General features: G+C 40.4%; 2 protein-coding genes across 2 annotated transcripts in view; one reads left to right on the top strand and one right to left on the bottom strand.

The window, feature by feature from the left end:
- Positions 1-11,360, bottom strand: part of pofut2 (protein O-fucosyltransferase 2) — a 34,343-nt gene extending 22,983 nt beyond the window's left edge. Inside the window, exons 1-4 of the mRNA XM_059967193.1 lie at positions 11,139-11,360; positions 6,348-6,598; positions 5,365-5,509; positions 1,595-1,705 (exon numbers count right to left, since the gene is read on the bottom strand). Of these exons, the coding sequence (XP_059823176.1) occupies positions 1,595-1,705; positions 5,365-5,509; positions 6,348-6,598; positions 11,139-11,296 (665 nt within the window). The 5' untranslated portion in view covers positions 11,297-11,360. The remainder of the gene's footprint in view (positions 1-1,594; positions 1,706-5,364; positions 5,510-6,347; positions 6,599-11,138) is intronic.
- Positions 11,348-23,303, top strand: part of ube2g2 (ubiquitin-conjugating enzyme E2G 2 (UBC7 homolog, yeast)) — a 58,163-nt gene continuing 46,207 nt past the window's right edge. The window contains exon 1 of the mRNA XM_059967194.1: positions 11,348-11,466. Within this exon, the coding sequence (XP_059823177.1) occupies positions 11,424-11,466 (43 nt within the window). The 5' untranslated portion in view covers positions 11,348-11,423. The remainder of the gene's footprint in view (positions 11,467-23,303) is intronic.

Raw genomic sequence — 23,303 nt, 5'->3', positions numbered from 1 at the left:
AATACAAAATATCAAGCAAGCAGTGAGATAAAATAAAGGAGGGTTACAGTCAGGACTGGCAACATACACAAAGTACCTGAGATTTATGTTTTCAGGAGACATCACCAAAGGCCAACATTTAGCTGAGTAAAAATGCGGAGTTAAGCATGGATCCTTTGGGATGACCAGAAATAATGGGGAAAAAAAAGACATTGCATATGACCACCAGATATCCTAACCAGATAGACAATGGAAATGATATAAAGGATGAGGACAGTAAGATTAACTATGTTGAAGCCTACACAAAGGTGGAAGAAGGATAAAGCAGAATAGTGCTCCATAGGATTGGTGGATTACAAAGAACCAACACTAATGTTGATATTCCACAGAAAATAATTTTGTCTCTGAACCATTTTTTGAAAAAAGGCATTTTATGTAGTTTTACAGGCAAGATGGCTACATACAATAAGGACTTACAGGACTGGGAGTAATATATTTGTAGAGATACAATTTAGATTAAATGACAGAAATCTTATGAATAATCGGGTCATTTGCAGGTGGGCGAGCTATTATTGTTGGGACATTACAATGATCAAATGTGAGGCCTCACGTATTTGAACCTATATTAATGAATTGGATGAATGTATCCTGATACAAATTGGCATGCAAACTCTGAATAGGGCACAAATAATCTAGAGAGGCTTAGAAAGTTTAAAGGAGTTAGCAAAGATGTGGAAATAATAAGTAATAAACTCTCAAACAAAATTGAAAATTCTATCATGTAATTATCACTCTTCCACAGAGGATTCTTTCTTTTTTTAAAAACAGGATTGGTAATTAATTCAGTCTTATGAAGCATTATCAGATCGAAAGCAGCCTCTCTGATTGCCTCCATAGCTACTACTGCTTCTTTTCTATCAGATCCCATATTGTACACAAGTTTTACCTGAAGGAGAGGATATTATTTGAGAATACGTACACAACGCTGGAAGAACTCAGCAGGTCAGGCAGCATCCGTGAGAAAAGAGTAGCCAATGTTTCGGGCCGAGACCCTTCATCAGGAATGGGGGGAGGGGGGAAGAGAGGGCCGAAGCCCAGTAATAGAGATGGGGAGGGGGTAGGGCCTAGATGTGCCAGGTGGAAAACCAATCAGAGGAAAGATAAAGGGGGAAGGGGGAGGGGATAAGCATAAAAAAACTGTAGAGATAAAGAAGCAGAAAGTTGAAAGGGGAGAGAGGCAGAGAGGGACCTGGGATAGGGGAAGGGGGAGGGAATTACCAGAAATTGGAGAACTCAATGTTCATACCACCAGGCTGGAGGCTACCCAGACGGTAGATGAGGTGTTGCTCCTCCAACCTGAGTTTGGCCTCATCATGGCAGTAGAGGAGGCCATGTATGGACATTTCTAGATGGGAATGAGAGGCAGAGTTGAAGTGGGTGGCAACTGGGAGGTCCTGTCTATAGTGACGGACGGAGCGTAGGTGCTCGACAAAGCGGTCCCCCAATTATTTAGCAGGCAAATTATCCTATGGCAACATGTCAATTTTCTTACATTGTGAAAATCACGAATGCAAAGATATATCATGCAATTCTTATGTTCAGGTCACTCACTCACTGTGCTGTGGTGTTTTGCAGCAAAACTGGTACCATGATGGAGGCTGAACCTTGAACAGACACACAGGCGACACTGAGGCCTCTTGTCTCCTTGTAACCCCAAAACCAACCTCTGTCACAGAAAGGAAACGTACATCAGTTAGGAACACACAAAATGCTCACTTTCCACAGTTGCTGATCTCTTCTTCCCCACAGATTTCTTTAGTGACTTGTTCTGTATCTTACAGATGAGCAGGGAGAAGGAATGGCTAGAATATAGGCAATACTCTTCAAGGGACCCCAAAGCTGTTTGTGGGTATTGATATATTTAGAAGTGTGGCCACTGTTATATTAACTGAAATGCAGCAAGTTTCATATAACTCTTAGTTAAATAGCATTAAACATTTTAAACTCAAAATCCCATTGTTGTAACATTCTCTAATATTTGTTAAGTAATGGGCAGAGACCACACTGGATTGTTATTGTTACCAACCTTGCCTCAGTAGGTCACATGTTCAAATCTTTAATAGAAAATCCATTCATTTTAACATTGGTATTAGTGGAACTTTTCTACATTGCAAATGGGCTGTCACAATTCCTACATTGCAACAGGCTACATTTTAAAAGTACTTCTTCAGCTATAAAGATGTGTTGAGGGAGTGAAAAAAAAACAAGAGCCAATGATACACCCTGGCATGTGTTTTATGGAAGTCTACTTAAGTGACTAACTCTGCCATGGATGGAAGGACAGAGATATTAATTGTCCATCTTTCCAGCTTAACCTGCAAAGGCTAAAAGTTAGAATTATTATGGCATAAAATGAGATCAATAGTGGTGCAAACTAGGAACATCCAAATGGTGCCATAAAAATCTGTGAGCCAAACTGTAATTACTTGGCGTTCCCCTAAGGGGGCTGAAATTTTCTAAGTAGTTTCTAGTAAGCGAGGATGCTGTCTTTTGACTAGACTAAGAGAGATGTACTGAAATGTGAATAATATTATTTAAAACAATCTAAGCAGAGAGGAAGTAAAAAAATGATTTAATTATGTAGTTTTATTAATTTCTGCTCTCAGTGTCCAAAATAGTCAAAATAGTTATTCAGTGTATAAATTTTCCATCAAGCTCAGAAAATAAGAGAAAAACCTGGTACAAACTATTATTAAATAAAGACTCAAATGCAACTAAAAATTTCATGATAGAATATAAATTCTTGTAAAGGGGGTTTCTTCTTTTTTCTTTGTTACTGTTGGGAAAGGGTTTCTTTGTTTTGTTAAAAGCAGGAATGTTTCTTTGTTGCGAGAGAGTGCTGGAAGCTTGTTCGTTAAAATTTACTGATAACGAGAATGTTATTCCTTTGTAAACCAAATGGGGATTAATGTTCTTTCTTCTGAGTCTGTAAGCTTTTGTTGACGGGCTTTTGAGGAGATCGGCACGAGGGGGTCGAGAGAGAGGACGCAATGCTGTAAGCTGGGCGAGGATCGGACCCCAAGCGGGGGGTCCGAGGCCGGGAGGTACTCCGAGGAGGGGGGATGAAGCTAGATGTGCTTGGTTGACCACTCGGAGGGTCCTGAGCTGCGAGTTGAGGAGTTCGGAGGGGATCGAATGGTGGCCAGAAGACTTCAGAAATTGAGCTCCAACAGTTGTGCACAAAGTAGTTTGGACTTTGATAAGTTTGGCGCCTTTTCTTTATTTTTTCTCTTCATATATACTGTATCGTTATTAATCACTTAGTTATAGTAACCTTTATAAATTGTACTCATTTAATCACATATGGTGTACTGTCTGTTTTTGGGCGAGGCGGGGACATCACACAGCATCCACACCAGCTGATTACCCAGTTTGGCGGGGCCAAAGGCTGCTCCCCCTAGACGAGAACGAGTGTGAGCGAGCCTGAGGTGACCCAGGGGGTTACATTCTAAACAATGAAACTTAATCACTCAAATCTCAAATTAATAGAGTAAACCCAATCACAAGAATAACATGATAAAATTAAGATTATAATATGTGATGTTAATTAAAATTTCCCTATTCTGATCTTTTTTTATACAGCTATATAATGTGGAACTGCATGGACTGCCATACAGAGGTGGTATGAGAAATGTACAAGAACAGAACAAAAGCACTGAACTGTATCCCATTTTGGTTTTCCAACTATCTTCTGGTCTGACTATAAATATATTACATGTACCATATAATTAATAAATCTTTGATACCTTAAGTTCATTGAATAAGAACCTTATTTATTTGGGCAATAAATTTAAAAAACTGGTTTCAAAAATGAGGACAAATAATCACTGTCTGTTTATCAGCTCCATCTACTTCGCAAAAAGTCTAATGATTAATTACAAAACAAAGCAAAATACTGCAAATGTGAAACTAAAAAAAACCAGAAAATGTTAAGTTAACAGTTTATGCTGATAACTGATTATTACAATAATTAAGAATGCTTGTTACCTACATGGATTTGGTAATCAACAGCTTTTAGTGACAAGGAGTCAAACATTGAGGATTCAAGTCAAGAAAAATATCTTCACACTTCTTCAGGCTGTGAAACTTGTTGAAACTTCTACCAGAAAATTGTGGCTGGTCGGTCACTGAGTCAAGGATGAGACCATTTAATTGGAGTTCTGGGGAAATCAGGCAACAAAGTGAAGCTGATGAAGAGGAATAACTATGATTTTATCAAATGGTGGTGCAATCTTGATTCGATTAGTGTCTTACTGTCATATGAAATTTCATGTTCATGTGTAGCTCACAAAATAAATAGTATACATGGCAATAAATGCAACAAGTACAGCATCAAGCGCAGAACAACGGAATGGTGCAGGGTAGGGCTATCTGCTGAAATGACAGACGCAGAAGAGGTAGAACTAAAGGTTGAGAATGTGGCAGCACTGCAGGGAAGGGGACGAGAAAGATGCAATTGGTTCATATGTCTGAGAGCAATGGGAAAGAAACAGATATTGAGTCTGGTCAGCCAGGGTTCCAAACTCTTGTATTGTCTCCTGTGATGTAGGAGAGATAAAAGGGAATGGCCAAGTTGGCTGCAAAACTTGATGATACCTGAGGGTCATATTTCCTTCTCCCAAGGCACTTATTGTAACAGATGTGACCCAGTCCTCTCATTTTTAAATGTACTTACTATGATGAGAAATTATCCAGGTGTAAACATTCCAGAAATGGATGCCAACAAATAGTCAACAAACAACATATGTAGCTTCCATAGAAGACTAGCCAAATGGAATTGAACTGCTTCTATTCTCTTCTTCAATTTCATTTAGCTCTTTTGAACATTTCAAAATGGAGTCTGTTACAGTCCTGAGGAGAAAACTACAAAGCAAGAGAATGGAGGTAGAACTCATTGGTTAACTCTTGCAAAGATCTCTATCTAACTTGTGTTTGTTTCCCATGGTAGGGACGTCTCAAACTGGAGAGTATGGGTTAAAGATGACAGAGAGAAGGTTTAAAAGTGATCTGAGGGATATAATTTTCACTATTATCAGGTGAGGGAGCCAGGAGAAGTAACAACATTTAAGAGGAATCTGGATATGTACTTGAATGAACAAGGCTTAGAGGGATACAGAACAAATACAGGTGGGATAGTTGTGGTGAGCCGAAGAGTCTGTTTCTATGGCTCCATCTGGTACAGGTACAATTGGGTGGACGGTCTCCATCTGTGCATTAATATTATAAGCCCTATTAAGCACAGCAAGATAGCTCTTTTACAATATTACTTCTAATAAAAAGGAAACACAACTTTAAATACAAGTTACAAGTATGCCAATCAAATACCTATAAAATCCTTGTTTGTCGTTCACATATGTAAGAGATTCAATACAAGGCCGCTCATCCACCTTTTCTTCCCACTGGCCCTCTGTCCAGCCTTCTGCATATCCTTGCAGAACATAAATCTGCTGTACAAATGGTCCACCTGACTCTGTGAGCAACAGAGAGATTAATTATTAAAGAGAAATTCAACTTTTAAAACTAGTAATCTAGGACCTTTGCATGCTTTTAATTAAAAATATATCACAGATGTGAGTGTAATAAAAGAAAATCCGCTATTTCTTGTTTGCTTAATTAAAATAATTTCATTTATGACAACAAATTTGACAGGAGGATTATTCCAATCTGATGTGTGGTTTGCATCAATTACAATATATTATTAAATTTGCAAAATGGGAAAATAATTGACAATGAACTTCTACACATGTAAGCACTATTCTATTTTAGCAAACAAAAAGACATTGGAAAAAAGTAGTCAGAAATAAGAATTTGAGTGGACAGGAAGAATAAAGGGTGCACAAATAAATAAGGAATAAAGTGGTGATAGATTATAACAGACCATGACATTGAGCTTCATTTATAGAAGGGGAAAATTGGCAGGTAGGGAAATCGTGTCAAAATTAGTTAGGCTTTACTTGAGAGGATGTTTTAGAGATTTTGTTACTTTATCTTGAAAAAGATCTTGAAGTTGAGTGGATGTGACAAGAATTTCTAAGTATTAGTTTAGAACTGAGAATTTTTCTTTGTCAAGAATGAATGAATGATTGAAACGAAAAAGTGATCAAACCGAAGTCTTTAAAAAATAGAGAAGTGTTAATAAAGATGACAGTGCATCATAATTTAGGCTACCTGAAGGCTCTTATTGAATAAAACAAGCCAAGAATGGATTAGAAAGCTCTCATTTAAGTGAAATTATGTTCCTTGTGTGTGTTTAGAACCAAACCAATAGACAAGTAGAATTCCTTGAGATTCATTAAGATTCCAGATACCTGCAATGAACTCTTCATATTCAATAACAGGGATGTTCTTGTTTAGGCTAGGCACATCAAAGAATGCACTCCATGGAATGCGGACTTGTTCAAGATCTGTGCTTTGCCAATGGTAGAGATGCCCCCAGGGAGGAAGAACCAGTACCCAAGCTTCACTCTTTAGCAGACTCTTCATCAAGGATGCCATGCGTAGATAAACGTCTCGTCGAAGATTAAATCCTTCAGGTGGATTCACATCATATAACAAATACCTAGGGACACAAAACGTTTCTATGACATTCTGCACTCCATACTTTTTTGTACCCACTCTCTGAAAATGGGTGCAAGGGCAAAAAAGAATAAAACTGACTTCATCCCATTGAGATACTAACCAAGGTCCCGCCTGCTACTTGGATGGATACAAAAGATCTTAGGGCATTACCTCGAGGCAGAGCCCCCCTGTACTGGGAAATATTCATTGGTCTAACAGATATCTGGTCACTATTACATTGCTGTTTGTGGAACGTGTGGGCAAATCAGTTGCTGCATTTCCTTTGTCACAAATAAAATTCTACATTGACTTTAAAACTATCTGAGGCATCCAAAGTAGTGAAAGTTACCACATAAATACAAGTTTGTGTCATTTCTTTTTACAGCTTTCCTTTCCAATATCACAACTGGATAACACATGTTGTTGGTCTCTGATTGTTTTGCTGAAATGGGTTGGTGGCTCTTAAAGCAGGAGGTCCCATATGACTTAGGAGTACAGTGGCATGCAAAAGTTTGGGCACCCTTGGTCAAAATTTCTGTTACTGTGAATGTTAAGTGAGTACAAGATAAACTGATCTCCCAAAATCATAAATCTAATGATGACACATTTCTTTTATATTTATATACAAGATTAATTATACAAGATAATATTTTATATACACGATTAATGTATTATTTTCGTTTTGTGCAATTTGAGTGAAAAAAAGGAAAGGAGCACCATGCAAAATTTGGGCACCCCAAGAGATTTGAGCTCTCAGATAACTTTTACCAAGGTCTCAGACCTTAATTACGTATTAGGGCTATGGCTTGTTCACAGTCATCGTTAGGAAAGGCCAGGTGATGCAAATTTCAAAGCTTTATAAATACCCTGACTCCTCAAACCTTGTCCCAGCAATCAGCAGCCATGGGCTCCTCTAAGTAGCTGCTTAGCACTCTGAAAAGCAGGAGGCTATAAGAAGATAGCAAAGCATTTTCAGGTAGTCATTTCCTCAGTTTGTAATGTAATTAAAAATGGCAGCTAACATAATTAAAAATGGCAGCTAACAGGAATGGTGGCGGTCAAGTTGAGGTCTGGAAGACCAAGAAAACTTTCCGAGAGAACTGCTTATAGGATTGCTAGAAAGGCAAATCGAAACTCCTGTTTGATTGCAAAAGACCTTTAGGAAGATTTAGTAGACTCTGGAGTGGTGGTGCACTGTTCTACTGTGCAGCGACAACTGCACAAATATGACCTTCATGGAAGAGTCATCAGAAGAAAACCTTTCCTGCATCCTCACCACAAAATTCAGCATCAGAAGTTTGCAAAGGAACATCTAAACAAGCCTGATGCATTTTGGAAACAAGTCCTGTGGACTGATTAAGTTATAATAGAACTTTTTGGCTGCAATGAGCAAAGGAGAAAAAAGGGTGCAGAATTTCATGAAAAGAACATCTCACCAACTGTTAAGCACGGGGGTGGATCGATCATGCTTTGGGCTTGTGTTGCAGCCAGTGGCATGGGGAATATTTACTGGTAGAGAGAAGAATGAATTCAATTAAATACCAGCAAATTCTGAAAGCAAACATCACACCGTCTGTAAAAAAGCTGAAGGTGAAAAGAGGATGGCTTCTACAACAGGATAATGATCCTAAACACACCTCTAAATCCACAATGGACTACCTCAAGAGGTAGAACTGAAGGTTTTGCCACAGCCCTCACAGTTCCCCGACCTAAACATAATTGAAAATCTGTGGATAGACCTCAAAAGAGCAGTGCATGCAAGACGACCCAAGAATCTCATAGAACTGGAAGCCTTTTGCAAGGAAGAATGGGTGAAAATCCCCCAAACAAGAATTGAAAGACTCTTAGCTGGCTACAGAAAGTGTTTACAAGCTGTGATATTTGCCAAAGGGGATGTTACTAAGTACTGACAATGCAGTGTGCCCAAACTTTTGCTTCACACCTTTTTCCTTTTTTGCTACTTTGAAAGATGGAAATAAAAAAAGTAATCTTGCTTAAAATATTAAAGAAATGTGTCATCTTTAACTTTATGCCTTTTGGAAATCAGGTAATCTTTTACTCGCTTAGCTATTCACAGCAACATAAATTTTAGCCAGGGTGCCTAAACTTTTGCATGCCACTGTATAAACTTGGCAGGTTAGACACCTATAAATTATTACAGCAGAAGCTGGTATGGCCTGAAATGACAACGTAAGATCCTGCAAGGAAAAATGAGGCTGTCAAAACCAACAAAATATCCCACGGGTCTTAAAAGATCTAAAGAAAATGCTCAAAATTTGAACAAATATAGACACCAAAACACTGGTAAGAGGTTGATGTATCTAGAGGGTGAGAACATGGTAGAAGGATTCAAGGAAGGAACTTGAAAGCTTACAATCAAAGAAGATGAAGCTACAGCCACAAAACATGAAACAATGAAGATTTCAAAAGTGCAAGAGACACTGAAGTGCAAGAGACAATGATAGACTACTGAGACACTGAAAGAAGGAATAATTAGAGGTTTCTGCAGAGATTAGGGTTGGGGGTAGAAGAAAAACTGAAGAATTCACAAAATGGCAGTCAGTATGGATCAGCCCATAGAATTTAACTTCTCAATCTAACATTGAAAAAATTTTCATCAAAATCAAAAGACTTACTTTGTAAATTTGATAGTAGCAAACAGTTTGCACATTTCTAAGGATGCAGATCGCTATTATTTTCATCAAACTATGCGATATTGCTCTAGCAATATCAAAGTTTGGAGAAGTACATTTCTGTGTAGAAGATGGAAGGTTGGTCAGGAGAGATTTGTAAGCTCGAGTCTGAAGGTCAAAATATCTAACAAGTGGCTTGTTAAAATCTAAATGGTCAAAGTAGAATGAAACAAAGAGGAGATGGATTTGGACAAAATGAGATTAGAGAAAACAAGGCAAGAGAAGTGATGTAGTTTTGAGAAAATGTCCAGGACCAAGGCAGCAGGAAATAGTAACCAAGTCCAGTGATGGGTAGAAAGTTCAGGGCTCAATCTTTCTGGTTAATATGTGCACATCGTATTTGGTGGAAGAGGCAAGATACCAATTTTAAAGTCAAAGTCAGGTTTATTATCATATGCACAAGTACATGTACAAACAGATTCACCATAAAACTCCTTATGGTGAAGAGAAGACGATTAGAGCCTTACATTCCTGGACAACCTTAACTAATAGTTTTAGCAGTGGATAATAAAAAAACACTGATCCAATGGTCCATCCAAATCTGGGAAATGATGGTTTACAAATGTATTGCAAATCATTCAAATTTGCATACCTTGGACATGAGAGAGTGGGGATAGGAAACGTTCTGTGACAAAAACAGGCAGGGGACATGTGAGGAGGGGGAAGAGGGACAGTGGTTTTAGAGACAGGAACACTAAAGGAGTTTGGGTCAAAAATTTTAAAAATGCTGTTTATTTGATCTTTGGCCTCCTTGTTTCGAGAGGGATACAATTGTCTTGGATATCAGGTATGAGACAGTTGGCTTATGACAAAAAGATGGGCAACCTGCATTGATATTCATTTGATTTTGGGAACATGAGAGGTGTTCTGACTGAAACAAATAAGATACTGAGAAGGCTTAACAGGGTATTTCCCTCAGGCAGGAATCTAAGACTCAAGGGTATATTTTCAAAAACAGAAGTAAGCCATTGGCTCCTTGAGTATTCTCTCCCCACTTCAAAGCATCATGGCTGACCTAATCTTGGCCTCAACTCTTCCTTCCTGCTCTAACTCCATGTCTCTTGACTTTTGTTGTAATTCAAGTGCCTATCAGTTTAAATTGCCAATTTAAATTGAGACAGATAACATACGAGTTTATTCTCTCAATCACAAATCTTTGGAATGCTGCATTATTGAACATTTTTAAGATTGAGCTCAACATAATTTGTACCATGAAATGGAATGTTAAAGGGTATAAAAATCAGTCAAGATCAGATCAAACGAAATTATTTTGAATAGTCGAACAGATTTGAGGGGTAATTTTTTTCTACTTGTGTTCCCATTTCTTACACTCACATAAAAATTCAGCACAAAAGCAGATCCTTCGGCACAATAAGTCTGTGCTAACCATTGAGCCCTACTTACACTAATCCTACACTCATTTTGTTGAATTTTGTTGGTGATTTTGCAGATCTGTAGTTGCAGAAACACCATGTTGAGCCCGATTGCAGTTTGAAAGTTGACAATTTTTCTAAGACACAAGAAAAAAAAGTCGAGGAGAATGCGTGGGGAGGAGAACGAATCAAGATAACTATCAGAAACGCTTAATGATTCCGATCGTAGTAGAAAAGCTAACAAAACCTACAAGTTTGGATGACGGGGGCAACTTACGGGTTGAAAATCTTGGGGCCAGAGACTCAGAGCAGAGGGAGGTCAGAGAACTGTTAGGGGGATTGAGACAAAGCTCAGAAGCGGAGAAAGTGCAACTACGAGGGAATCAGACAAACTCCTTCGGATTGTTCCGCACTGTTTCAATTGAGCAACAAGAAGCTACAGCCGGGCCTGGGGGACCTGCATCTCCTCTATTACCTGCGCTGCTGGGCTGCAGACACGTCTCCAGGAGCTGTCTGTCCGGGGTTGAAGACTCCTCCATCCTCCGCCAGTTGAGCACGACCAAGCAGCGCAACACCCAGTAAACAGACGAGCCAGATGCGACGAGAGGAAAGCAACGGCGGCAGCCCAGCCATTGTGGTGATGAGGGACTCAGCTGTGCACCACTGATCATCCTCCCCAGCGGCGCCCAAACCGGAAGTGGCAACGGTGTGTCGGTGTAATTGGTCCCCACTGTGGCGCAGTAAGGGACTGTTGTTTGCAATGGCAGGAACGGCGCTGAAGCGGCTGATGGCCGAGTACAAGCGTGAGTAGTGAAAGAAGGTGTTAGGATAGTGAGTGGGAAATGCACACAGGAATAGGCCACCACCATTCAAAGCTCCGTTGCCAGAGGCGAGGCTTTAGTAGTTGAGGGGTAATGTTGCTAGGGCCTGACTCGGGCCCATCGCTGCGGTGCGGAAGCCCCAACCATCCGCATCCCTACCTCTGTCCCGTTACTTCATGGTTCCTCCTACTCTTTGAAGTCCTGGTACTGGATGTGTTTTGGGTTCTTGGTGTTGTACAGTAATTAGCCGAGACAGACTAGGAGACGTGGCTGTTGATTTGCACACAAGATCCAACAATTTTTTTTCCCGGTGGGTCAGGTGTAGCTCGTTTCCACTCCAGTCCTGAGATGAAAGTTGAAGTTAACGTCATACCTAAAAACGATGTGACAGGTTTCGTAAGAGATTAGATGGGCAGATGGGTATTTTTGTGAGTTGTTTACTGTTTTTGCTGGGGCTTGTATGTACATCCAATTCATGAGAATGAGGTTCTCAATACCATACCAAATGGTGCGCCTGTACTGGGAATTCCCACGTCTAAGTAGAGAACATAGAAATTTACAACACATTACAGGCCATTTGGCCCACAATGTTGTGCTGACCATGTATCATTCTCTAGAGACTGCCTAGAATTTCCCTACCACACAGCCCTCTATTTTTCTAAGCTCCCATGTACCTATCTAAGAGGCTCTTAGAATACTCTATTGTATCCGCTTCCACCACTGTTACCGGCAGCCCATTCCACACACTCACCACTCTCTGTGTGAAAAACTTACACCTGACATCCCCTCAGTACCTATTTCCAAGCACCTTAAAACTATGCCCCCTCATGTTAGCCATTTCAGCCCTGGGAAAAAAGCCTCTGGCTATGCACATGATCAGTGCCCCTCATTATCTTATACACCTCGATCAAGCCACCTGTCATCCTCCATTGCTCCGAGGAGAAAAGGCCAACTACACTCCACCTATTTTCATAAGGTGCACCCTCCAATCCAGGCAACATCCTTGTAAATGTTCTCTGCACTCAAGTCAAGTCAAGTCACTTTTATTGTCATTTTGACCATAACTGCTGTGTACAGTACATAGTAAAAATGAGACAATGTTTTTCAGGACCATGGTGTTACATGATGCATTACAAAAACTGGACTGAACTACATAAAAAACACCACAGAGAGAGAAAAAAAATAACTACACTAGACTACAGACCTAGCCAGGACTGCATAAAGTGCACAAAACAGTGCAGGCATAATAATAAACAGGCCAATAGGGCAGTAAGATGTCAGTCCAGGCTCTGGAAATTGAGGAGTCTGATAGCTTGGGGGAAGAAACTGTTACATAGTCTGGTCGTGAGAGCCCGAATGCTTTGGTGCCTTTTCCCAGATGACAGGAGGGAGAAGAGTTTATATGAGGGGTGCATGGGGTCCTTCATAATGTTGTTTGCTTTGTGGATGCAGCGTGTGGTGTAAATGTCCGTGATGGCAGGAAGAGAGACCCTGATGATCTTCTCAGCTGACCTCACTATCCACTGCGGGGCCTTGCGATCTGAGATGGCGCTATTTCCGAACCAGGCAGTGATGCAGCTGCTCAGGATGCTTTCAATACAACCTCTGTAGAATGTGATGAGGATGGGGGGTGGGAGATGGACTTTTCTCAGCCTTCGCAGAAAGTAGAGACGCTGCTGGGCTTTCTTTGCTAAGGAGCTGGTGTTGAGAGACCAGGTGAGATTTTCCACCAGGTGAACACCAAGAAATTTGGTGCTCTTAACGATCTCTACCAAGGAGCTGTTGATGTTCAGCGGAGAGTGGTTGCTCTATGCCCTCCTGAAGTCAACAACCATCTCTTTTGTTCACATTCAGAGACAAGTTGTTGGCTCTGCATCAGTCCATTAGCCGCTGCACCTCCTCCCTGTACGCTGACTCATTATTCTTGCTGATGAGACCCACCACGGTCGTGTCATCAGCAAACTTGATGATGTGGTTCGAGCCGTGTGTTGCAGCACAGTCGTGGGTCAGCAGAGTGAACAGCAGTGGACTGAGCGCACAGCCCTGGGGGGGGGGGGGGCCCATGCTCAGTATGATGATGTTGGGGATGCTGTTCCCAATCAGGACTGACTGAGGTCTCCCAGTCAGGAAGTCTAGGATCCAGTTACAGAGGGAGGTGATCAGGCCCAGTAGGCTCAGCTTTCCAGTCAGTTTCTGAGGGGTGATTGTGTTGAATGCTGAACTGAAGTCTATGAACAGCATCCGAACGTATGTGCCTTTTTTGTCCAGGTGGAGGGTGATGGCAATGGAGTTGTCTGTTGAGCGGTTGGGACGGTACGCAAACTGCAGGGGATCCAGTGAGGGGGGCAGCAGGGTCTTGATATGCCTCATGACGAGCCTCTTGAAATACTTCATGATGATGGATGTGAGTGCAATGGGTCGGTGGTCATTTTGGCAGGACACTGAAGACTTCTTTGGCACGGGGACGATGGTGGCGGCCTTGAAGCACGCTGGAATGGTGGTGCTGTTCAGGGAGATGTTGAAGATGTCAGTGAGAACATCTGCTAGCTGGTCTGCACATCCTCTGAACTCTCTACCAGGGATGTTGTCTGGTCCAGCAGCCTTCTGTGGGTTGACCCTGCACAGGGTTATTCTCACATCGGCCACAGTGAGACACAGCACCTGTTCATTTGTAGGGGTGGTGGATTTCTTCACCGCCATGCCATTCTCTCTATAGTATTCACTATAGAGATGTGTGTTATCTTTTACAAGGGAGCTTTGAGACCATTATGGAATCTTTTCCTTTGATCTCTTCCCATGACATGCTTGAAAAAGTTTCAGGAGTCAGGTGCTAGGTGTTGGGCATGTGAACAACATGTCCCATATAACAAAGTTGATTGATGCCAGGGATACTGGCTTTCGAGACACTATTGGCTTAACGTGTCCTTCCAGTGAATTAGGATTTTATGGAGACCATGTTTCCAGTGCCTGAGGCTAGAAAGCATAGAAGATGATAAGGATCACTGCTGTATTTGAGAGCTTGATTTCAAATGCCATTTTACTCAGTCAGCCAAAGGCTGTTTGGGAACTTTGAAGGAGAATTTCATCAGTAAAATCTTCCAAGAGATGGCTACCAACAGCTGGTCGCTGTCCACTTTTCTTTTGGAGGACGGTGTAGACACTGAGTGTAGGTTGGTAGAGGATTTTGCCAGTGGACTATAATCATGACCATCATCAAGGATGGAGACAAATACAACTCTGGTAACTGCAGACGGGTCACCTTATTATCAGGTACTGGGAAAGTCATTACCAGGGTGCTTCACGAATGCTTTCTAGCTGCTCCCCTAGTCACAATGATCATGATTTTCATCGGGCATCAGCTTGAGAAATTCAGGATGTACGTCTTTTTCAAACCTTCTAAAACCTTTTAACTCCTTCATTCAAGAGGGAGTGTGGAACACTCAAGTACTGCAAGTTGTGATCTTAATGAGTCCAGAGAAAATTGCAAGGGTTGTAGTCCCTTGGTATGTACAACTTGCAGATACAAAAAAATAAGCTTGTGAATTTGTGACTGAAGCACCTCAACACCAAGTTTGAGAATTTCAGCAGTCATACTATCTTTTCCCAAGGTCTTGCTGTTTTGTAATTGGCCTTTAGCCTTTGTGATTTCCTTTTGTAGGGAGTGATGTCAAGGCTGAATAACTAGTTTTCTGTAAAGTGAAATTGAAGGTGATCTTATCGATGACAGTATCCACACAATTCCTTTTAGTAAATTGATGATTGTGGGTTTTGTTTGTTGGTGTGCAGCTCCGGTTTTAAGGAATAAAACCAGAATACTATTGGGAGAGCATTTTGGTAGTAGTGTTCAGAAATTAGATTATGCATAGAAATGGATAAAGAGTCTTAAAATTGTCCAGTTTTACTGAGATAAAATGCAGTTGTAAGTTTAGACAGACATAAAAATGCTGTAGGCATATTGAGATTTTGACCAAAATACCTCATCACAAGAAAGAAGCATGTTATTTCTGAATCTAAAACCCTAGCCATGTTTGTGGAGGTTAAATGGAAAATAAGAAAAATATTGGATATGTGCAATATCTAGAGTTCATTAATGCAGAAATAGTGTATAGAAAGTGCAGAAATGAAAGTAAGATGGAGACTGGAAAAGTTGAAAGACTGCTTGAAAAAAAGGATGAAAGAAATTGTTTTACAAATGTGTAAAGATCAAGAAAATAACCAAAAAAAATTATCAAATATACGATAATCAAACTCAAAAAGTTGATGCAAACGTGTTAGTTAAAGAGGATGTGTCAGATATTGGATTGGAGAAATTTTGTGAGTGTGAAGATACTAAGGGGTTTAGCAAGTTTAAAAGTAGGTTCCAGGGCTAGGATGGAATTCAACCCAAGTTGTTAAGAGGAAGCAACAGAAGGAAATAGCACAGGTTTTGAGTTGAGGGTTAGGGGGCAAAAGTTTAAGGTTAACACGAGAGGGAATTTCTTTACTCAGAGAGTGGTAGCTGTGTGGAATGAGCTTCCAGTAGAAGTGGTAGAGACAGGTTCAGTATTGTAATTTGAAGTAAAATTGGATAGGTATATGGACAGGAAAGGAATGGAAATTATGGGCTAAGTGCGGCCCAGTGGGACTAGGTGAGAGTAAGCATTCGGCACAGACTAGAAGGGCCGAGATGGCCTGTTTCTGTGCTGTAATTGTTATATGGTTATATGGTTTATATATGGTTTTGACCATCATATGCCCATTCTCTGAGGACTTGGAAGGTCACCAATCTTGCATGCTGTTGAAACAGAGAGAAAGGGATAGGATAGGCAGAGACATCAACACTAACATCAATAGTGGGAAAATTATTATTAACAGTTCTCAGGGTCAGTACAGATCTTTTGGAAAAACTCATTAAGGACAATCAGCATGGCCAACTACGAAGATATTGCATGACTAATGATTGAGTATATTTTGAAGTGGGTCGTTGATAGTGCAATTGATTTTGAATCTTTGGCAAGATTCCATGTGTCAGAGTGGTGAGTAACCCTCTTGAAAGCCTTTGGAATATAAAGGACAGCAACAAATTGAATCCAAAATTGGTTCAGTGGCGGTAATACAGGATAATAATCAACAGTAGCATTGTTGCTGAAAGTCTGATTCATAGGGTTTTATTGGGCTCAATAGAACCATAGAACATTACAGCACAGAAACAGGCCTTTTGGCCTTTCTTGGCTGTGCCGAACCATTTTTCTGCTAAGTCCCACTGACCTGCACCTGGACCATATCCCTCCATACACCTCTCCTTCATGTACCTGTCCAAGTTTTTCTTAAATGTTAAAAATGAGCCCGCATTTACAACTTCATCTGGCAGCTCATTCCAAACTTTTTTCTCCCCTAGCCTCAGTGGAAAAAGCCTGCTTGCATTCACTCTATCTATACCCATCATCATTTTATATACCTCTATCAAGTCTCCCCTCATTCTTCTATGCTCCAGGGAATAAAGTCCTAACCTATTCAACTTTTCTCTATAACTCAATTTCTCAAGTCCCGGCAACATCCTTGTAAATCTTCTCTGCACTCTTTCAACCTTATTAGTATCCTTTCTGTAATTCAGTGACCAAAACTGTACACAATACTCCAAATTCGGCCTCACCAATGCCTTATACAACCTCACCATAACATTCCAACTCTTATACTCAGTACTTTGATTTATAAAGGCCTATGTGCGAAAAGCTCTCTTTACTACCCTATCTACCTGTGACGCCACTTTTAAGGAATTTTGTATCTGTATTCCTAGATCCCTCTGTTCTACTGCACTCCTCGGTGCCCTACCATTTACCTTGTCTGTTCTACCTTAGTTTGTCCTTCTAAAGTGCAATGCCTCGCACTTGTCTGTATTAAACTCCATCTGCCATATTTCAGCCCATTTTTCCAGCTGGTCCAGATCCCTCTGCAAGCTTTGAAAACCTTCTTCTCTGTCCACTACACCTCCAATCTTTGTATCATCAGCAATTTTGCAGATCCAATTTACCACATTATCATCCAGATCATTGATATAGATGACAAATAACAATGGACCCAGCACTGATCCCAGTGGCATACCACTAGTCACAGGCCTCCACTCAGAGAAGCAATCCTCCACTACCACTCTGACTTCTCCCATTGAACCAATGTCTAATCCAATTTACTACCTCACCATGTATACCTAGCACCAGTCTAATCCAATTTACTACCTGAAATTTTAAAAAAAAGGGAAATGTTGGAAACACTCAGTGGGTCAGCAGCCTCAAAGAAATGGTCATCTAAAGTCTGAAACCTGTATAAGTTATGTCTAATGTATGTTAATTTAAGTTTATGTTAATTTGTGTTTGTTCTCATTGTGTAACGTAGCATGCTGCTCCTATTGCAAAAAGATAGTATTCCTGGCAGCTCATAGATGCCTGGTTTCGAGCTTTCAGCATCATGTGCTGGATCGGTGCATCAATTAATGAGAAGAATGGTCTGGCCATGACGTAGTGAAGAATTCTCTACACTGGGAATTTCCTTTTTATTTTCTTAAATGGGACTACAAGTTAGACTATTTTGGTTAAATGATGAACTAACTATCTGGATTATCTACTTTAGTCTCAAATGAAGCATTTCTGACTTGGCTACTGCTTGTAAAACTGGCACTGCAGATTGTAATATTGTACTTGAAAAACTGTACATTGTTAGTTGGTGAGGTGGAATAAGTAAATGATTGTGTGCAAAGTGCTCAACCTGCCAGAGTGCAAGATAAAAACTGGTATCTACAGGGACTTTGTAGGTCATTGGTGACCCGACTTGTGGAAAATCCAACTTTATGCAAGTTCACCCATATTTTTAAGTGTATTTCTGGGTAAAAGGTTTCATGCTGTTAATTTATGAGTTGATGCAATATATTAATCCATTGGTTTACTTATGTGTAGTTTTGGGGGTTATTAACTAAAATAAAAGAATTTTGGCAAAATATATAGAGCAATGTGATGTGGGTCACTAGAAAAAAACATTTCTCATTTGCAGTGGAATTGTCTTACGAACAGTTCTTATGATCAGAGCCCTCTTACGTGACCTGGTGACTGTATGAAGTATCACTCACAATGAGAGATAATGTTATTTTGAATATTATTGAGGATGACTAGTGAGGTGTCAGCTCGGTCAGAATGTTTCATGATAAATTCACTTGCTGAAAGGGTGATTGAAGCAAACTCAATTGTGTGACATTTAGAAAATTAATGAAAATAAATTTTGGGAGAAAAAAGCTTTGTAGAATATAGGGATAATCTGGGAAATTGTGTTAGTTATAAAGGAATACTAAGGCTATCAAAGGAGTACAGGTTCCCCCACTATTCGAAGGTACAGCATTCCTATGAAACAGTTCGTAAGCTGGAATGTCATAAAGTGAAGAAGCAATTACCATTTATTTATATGGGAAAAATTTGTGAGCGTTCGCAGACCCAAAAAATAACCTACAAAATCATGCCAAATAACACATAAAACCTAAAATAACAGTAACATATAGTAAAAGCAGGAATGGTCTGGTAAATACACAGCCTTTATAATGTAGCAATACTTTTCTACAATTATTGCAGCACTATCCACCGCAGTGAAAATCTCACGCAAGTGCTCTCGACAGTGCTCCCGGCAGAAACACACGGCACAAGTGCTCCCGGCAGAAGCACTCTTTCCAGTAACCTTTAAGCTATGAAGCTACCAAATAACACATAAAAATACACAGCCTATATAAAGTAGAAATAATGTACGTACAGTGTGGTTTCACTTCTGGAATTGGGAAGACAGTCTGGACACTGATGATGGTGTGTTAGGCTGAGTCGTCGGAGGTTGGGGTGGTGGGAGACTGGGGTGTCATCTCATTGTTGTCTGTTTCCATCAGGGCAGGCAGGTCACCTTCTTCTATGTTTGCCTGCCTCGATGTCGAAGGTCGAATTTCATCGTCTGTGGCTGATGTGGAAGGCTTGAAAAATGACAGTATGCTTGACTGCTTAGCCTCGCGCATTTTTCTATCATACAGTTCTCTGTAAACACTCAAACCATCCTGCAAATATGCCCTAAACCTATGTACCCTTTCAAAATTAAAGTCATACTTTTCTGCAATCATTGAAACATTGTCAATCGCAGCGAAAATCTCACGCAATTACTTCCCGTTCAGTTCCTGGACTACTTCACTACTGCGTTCAGTTTCAGTTGTTATCCTTTCCTCTTCATCAGCTCTTCATCTCTCAGTTCTTGGTCATGGGATGCCAAAAACTCTTCAACATCATCTTCGTCAACTTCCACAAACCCTTAGCCAAACTCACTATATCCTTACTTTGTTCACCACGATTGAAACGCTTAATTATGTCTAGTTTTACGCTAAGTGTAACACCCTTACGCGCTCTTTTAGGCTTTTCCGATACCTTAGAACTCATCTTGCTAATGGATGCACAAAATAAATCGACATAAAGCACAGATGCTCACAGGCACGTGTTTAAGCAATGGCGGCTTCCGGGGGAAGTTCCGGGGGAGGAGCTTGGCTGCTCGGCGCGCATGCTATCTTTTTCACACGCTGCCTTTTTTCGTAACAGTGAAAACACCTTCTGTTAGCAAAAACAGGTAACTAATGTAGGTCTTTTGTAACAGCGAGTTGTTGTAGAGCGAACATTCGAAAAATGGAGGACACCTGTATAGGGAAGATGATACTAGAAATGCTGGTATTTGCATATCAGGAAGCGTGAACAGATTGGGACTTTTTACCCTTGACAAATGAAGGCTAACAGTTGGTCTATTAAATGTCTTTTAATGTCTTAAGTTAAATGTTTTGTCAATGTATGCAGAGAGCATGTTCCATTTGAGGGGATCAGAGGGTATCATTAATGATTATATTGAAATGAATTTTGAAGATGTTTCTAGAACCCAAGAGTGTCGTAGCAAGTTCCACATTCTTGCCAGTGTGAGCGAAATAAATAAATAGTACAGTTGCATTTAAGGGAAGGATGGGCTGCAGTGAAGGAGAAGGGACCAGAATTAAACTAATAAATTTAGATGAGGAGAGATAAAAATGGTTATTGCATAAGAGGGCATTTGACATATTGGTTCTGTAGCTCTATGTAAAAGCAAACTACTCCCACTCATCTCCTTTCCACAGCTTTGAATATCTTTCCCTTCATATAATCATCCATCTCTCTTGTGAATATGCCTAAATCTGCCATATTCACCTGGCAACGCATTCCAGACCCAACCACTCACTGTATTTGTGTATAAAAATGGTCTTTGGTCAATCATCTTCATTCAGTGTCGCCCTGTTACCCATGGGAACAGCTTCACTTAAACTACTGTCTAAACCTTCCATTAATAAGTACTCCATCAGATCTCTTTGCCAACTTTTCTACTCCAGAAGAGTAGCCTTAGCTTCTCAATGACATCCTTGTAACTGGTGTCCCCCATCAATAGAATTGGTTGAGCAAATATTTTCTGTATGCTCTCTAAAGTTTTTTGTGTGTTTCCAAATGTGTGAGGCTAGAACTGGACAATAATCCAGTTATGGCAGAACCAGAGTTTTTATATAGGTTTGTCATGACTTCCTTGTGTTCTTTCTTCTGTATATAAATCCCAGGATTCCATATTCTCTTAACTTGCCCTGCCATTTCAGCTAATAATCAACCTGAACCATCCAGATCCTTACTCCTTTTCTATATTTTCTACAGTTTTCTATATTTTAATAATTTTTTGCACAGAGCAATTACCTTCAATTTTCAGGTTGTTGTGATAGACCTTTGCTTTTTTCATGATCAACATACCATTAAGCGATATATGTTCACTGTGATGCTGATGAATCCGCTCTTTCAGTCCATGATCAAGAGCTTCATTTTTCACTTTGTGCAGTGATTTTCTATTTTTTGTTAGGTCACTTCTCAGAACTATCAGATGTGATTTCCTTACACGCCGCTCTGATGTAGTGGGAAATCGCATACTAGGCAAGTTACAGCAGTGGTTTGCCATTGCCTTCTGCTGGGTCAGTGTTTTTTTAAAGAGATCACCGGCTCTTAATGGGAGCCAGCTGGACTTGAACTCAGGACCTCCAGTGCTGATGCCACAATGCCACCAGCTACCTCTCAACCTGTACTGTGTGATTAGTTGATTTCCTATGGGAATCTGCCCTGCAGAAACTGTGTCAAGCAAAGAACAGGAATGATCAGTTTATGTGGAAGATGGAGTGGATAATCCTATTGCATGTCATTCTTGTGGTAAGAACTTTCTATCACCAGAGGGTGGTGTTGTACTTATTTTGGTATGGTGCTTACCATGTCAAGGTTGCTATTGATATAAAGCTTCTTTTGGATTGTCCTTTAGGTGAAACCCATTTGTAACATGTTGCACTATTCTTCACTGAAATTCTAACCAATTGTGCTTCTTATTATTGAGGCAGCTGGGTCTGTAAAGTTACTTGCTATCAGATAGAAATTATATTAAACTTGCAGATGTGAGAGAGTAAGACATCCTTCCCTATCTCTCACAGCTGTTGCTGAAAGGAGCAGGTCATAAGTGTCAAGGTTTGCCTAGCTGCCTTGGTTTGTGTTTGATGAGGTTTGGCATTGAAAGCTCATCCAGAAAGTCATGAGGCATGGGATCCATGGAAACTTGGCTGCATGGATTTAGAATTGGCTTGCCCATAAAAAACAGGGTAGTAGTAGATGGATGGTATTCTGCCTGGAGATTGGTGACCAGTGGTGTTCTACAGGGATCAGTTCTGGTACCCCTGCTCATTGTAAATTTTATAAATGACTTGGGTAAAGTGGAAGGCAGGTCAGTAAGTTTTCAGTTATCACAAAGGTCGGAGGTGTTGTAGACAGTGTAGAAGGTTGTTGTAGTTTACAAAAGGATGTAGACAGGATACAGAGTTGAGCAGAGAAGTGACAGATGGAGTTCCATCTGGAAAAGTGTGAACTGATAAACTTTGGCAGATTGAACTGGAAGGCAGAGCACAAGGTTAATGGCAAGATTCTTGGCAGTATGGAGGAACAGTGTGGAAACCAAGTCCATAGATCTCAAAGTTGCTGCTCATGTTGATAGGGTGGAGTGATAGGTGTATATTGCATTAGCTGTCGTTAGAAGGGGGACTGAGTTCAAGAGCCTCGTAGTTTTGCTGCTCTGTAAAGCTCAGTTAGATAGTACTTGGAGTATGGTGTTCATGTCTGGTCACCTCATAAAAGGATGTGGAAGCTTCAGAGAGAGTACAGAGATTTACCAGGACACTGCCTGAATAAAAGAACATGTCTTATGAGGAAAGGTTGAGCCAGCAAGAGCTCTTCTGTTTGGAGTGAAGAAGGATGAGGGCAGATTGAGAGGGTGTATACAATTACAAAAGGCATATCTGCAAAAGATAGAGTGGACAGCCAGCAACTTTTTCCCAGGGTGGTAATGGTCAATACCAGAGGACGTGTTTAAAGTGAGTGGGAGAAAGGTTAGGGGAGATGTCAGAGGTAGATGCGGTTGAGGTGCTATTCTGAACTTGCTTCTACATTGTTGATAGGTAACAAATTGCATTGTTTGAACAACAGCAACGAAGGAATCGTGTGAGATTTCAGTGCAGCCTCTGTGCTTCAAACGTTTGTGGTCGGAGCATTATATTTTTTGCTATCATGGCAGAATTCCTTGACTTAGTTGGCAATAGACCAGCTGACTTGCTTTTTCCCACAGTGTGGCCTGCCTATATTTTAGCAACCATTTAATGAGCAATACCACAATTTGAGACTGGAGTTTGATTCCCAATCCCACACTGCTAGTTTAGCTATTATATTGATTGCTCAGATAAAGTTTCATCT

Source organism: Hypanus sabinus, chromosome 4, assembly GCF_030144855.1.
Source record: "Hypanus sabinus isolate sHypSab1 chromosome 4, sHypSab1.hap1, whole genome shotgun sequence".
Lineage (NCBI taxonomy): Eukaryota > Metazoa > Chordata > Chondrichthyes > Myliobatiformes > Dasyatidae > Hypanus > Hypanus sabinus.
Note: the sequence above shows the minus strand (reverse complement) of the source record. Positions and strands in the feature narration are given on the sequence as shown.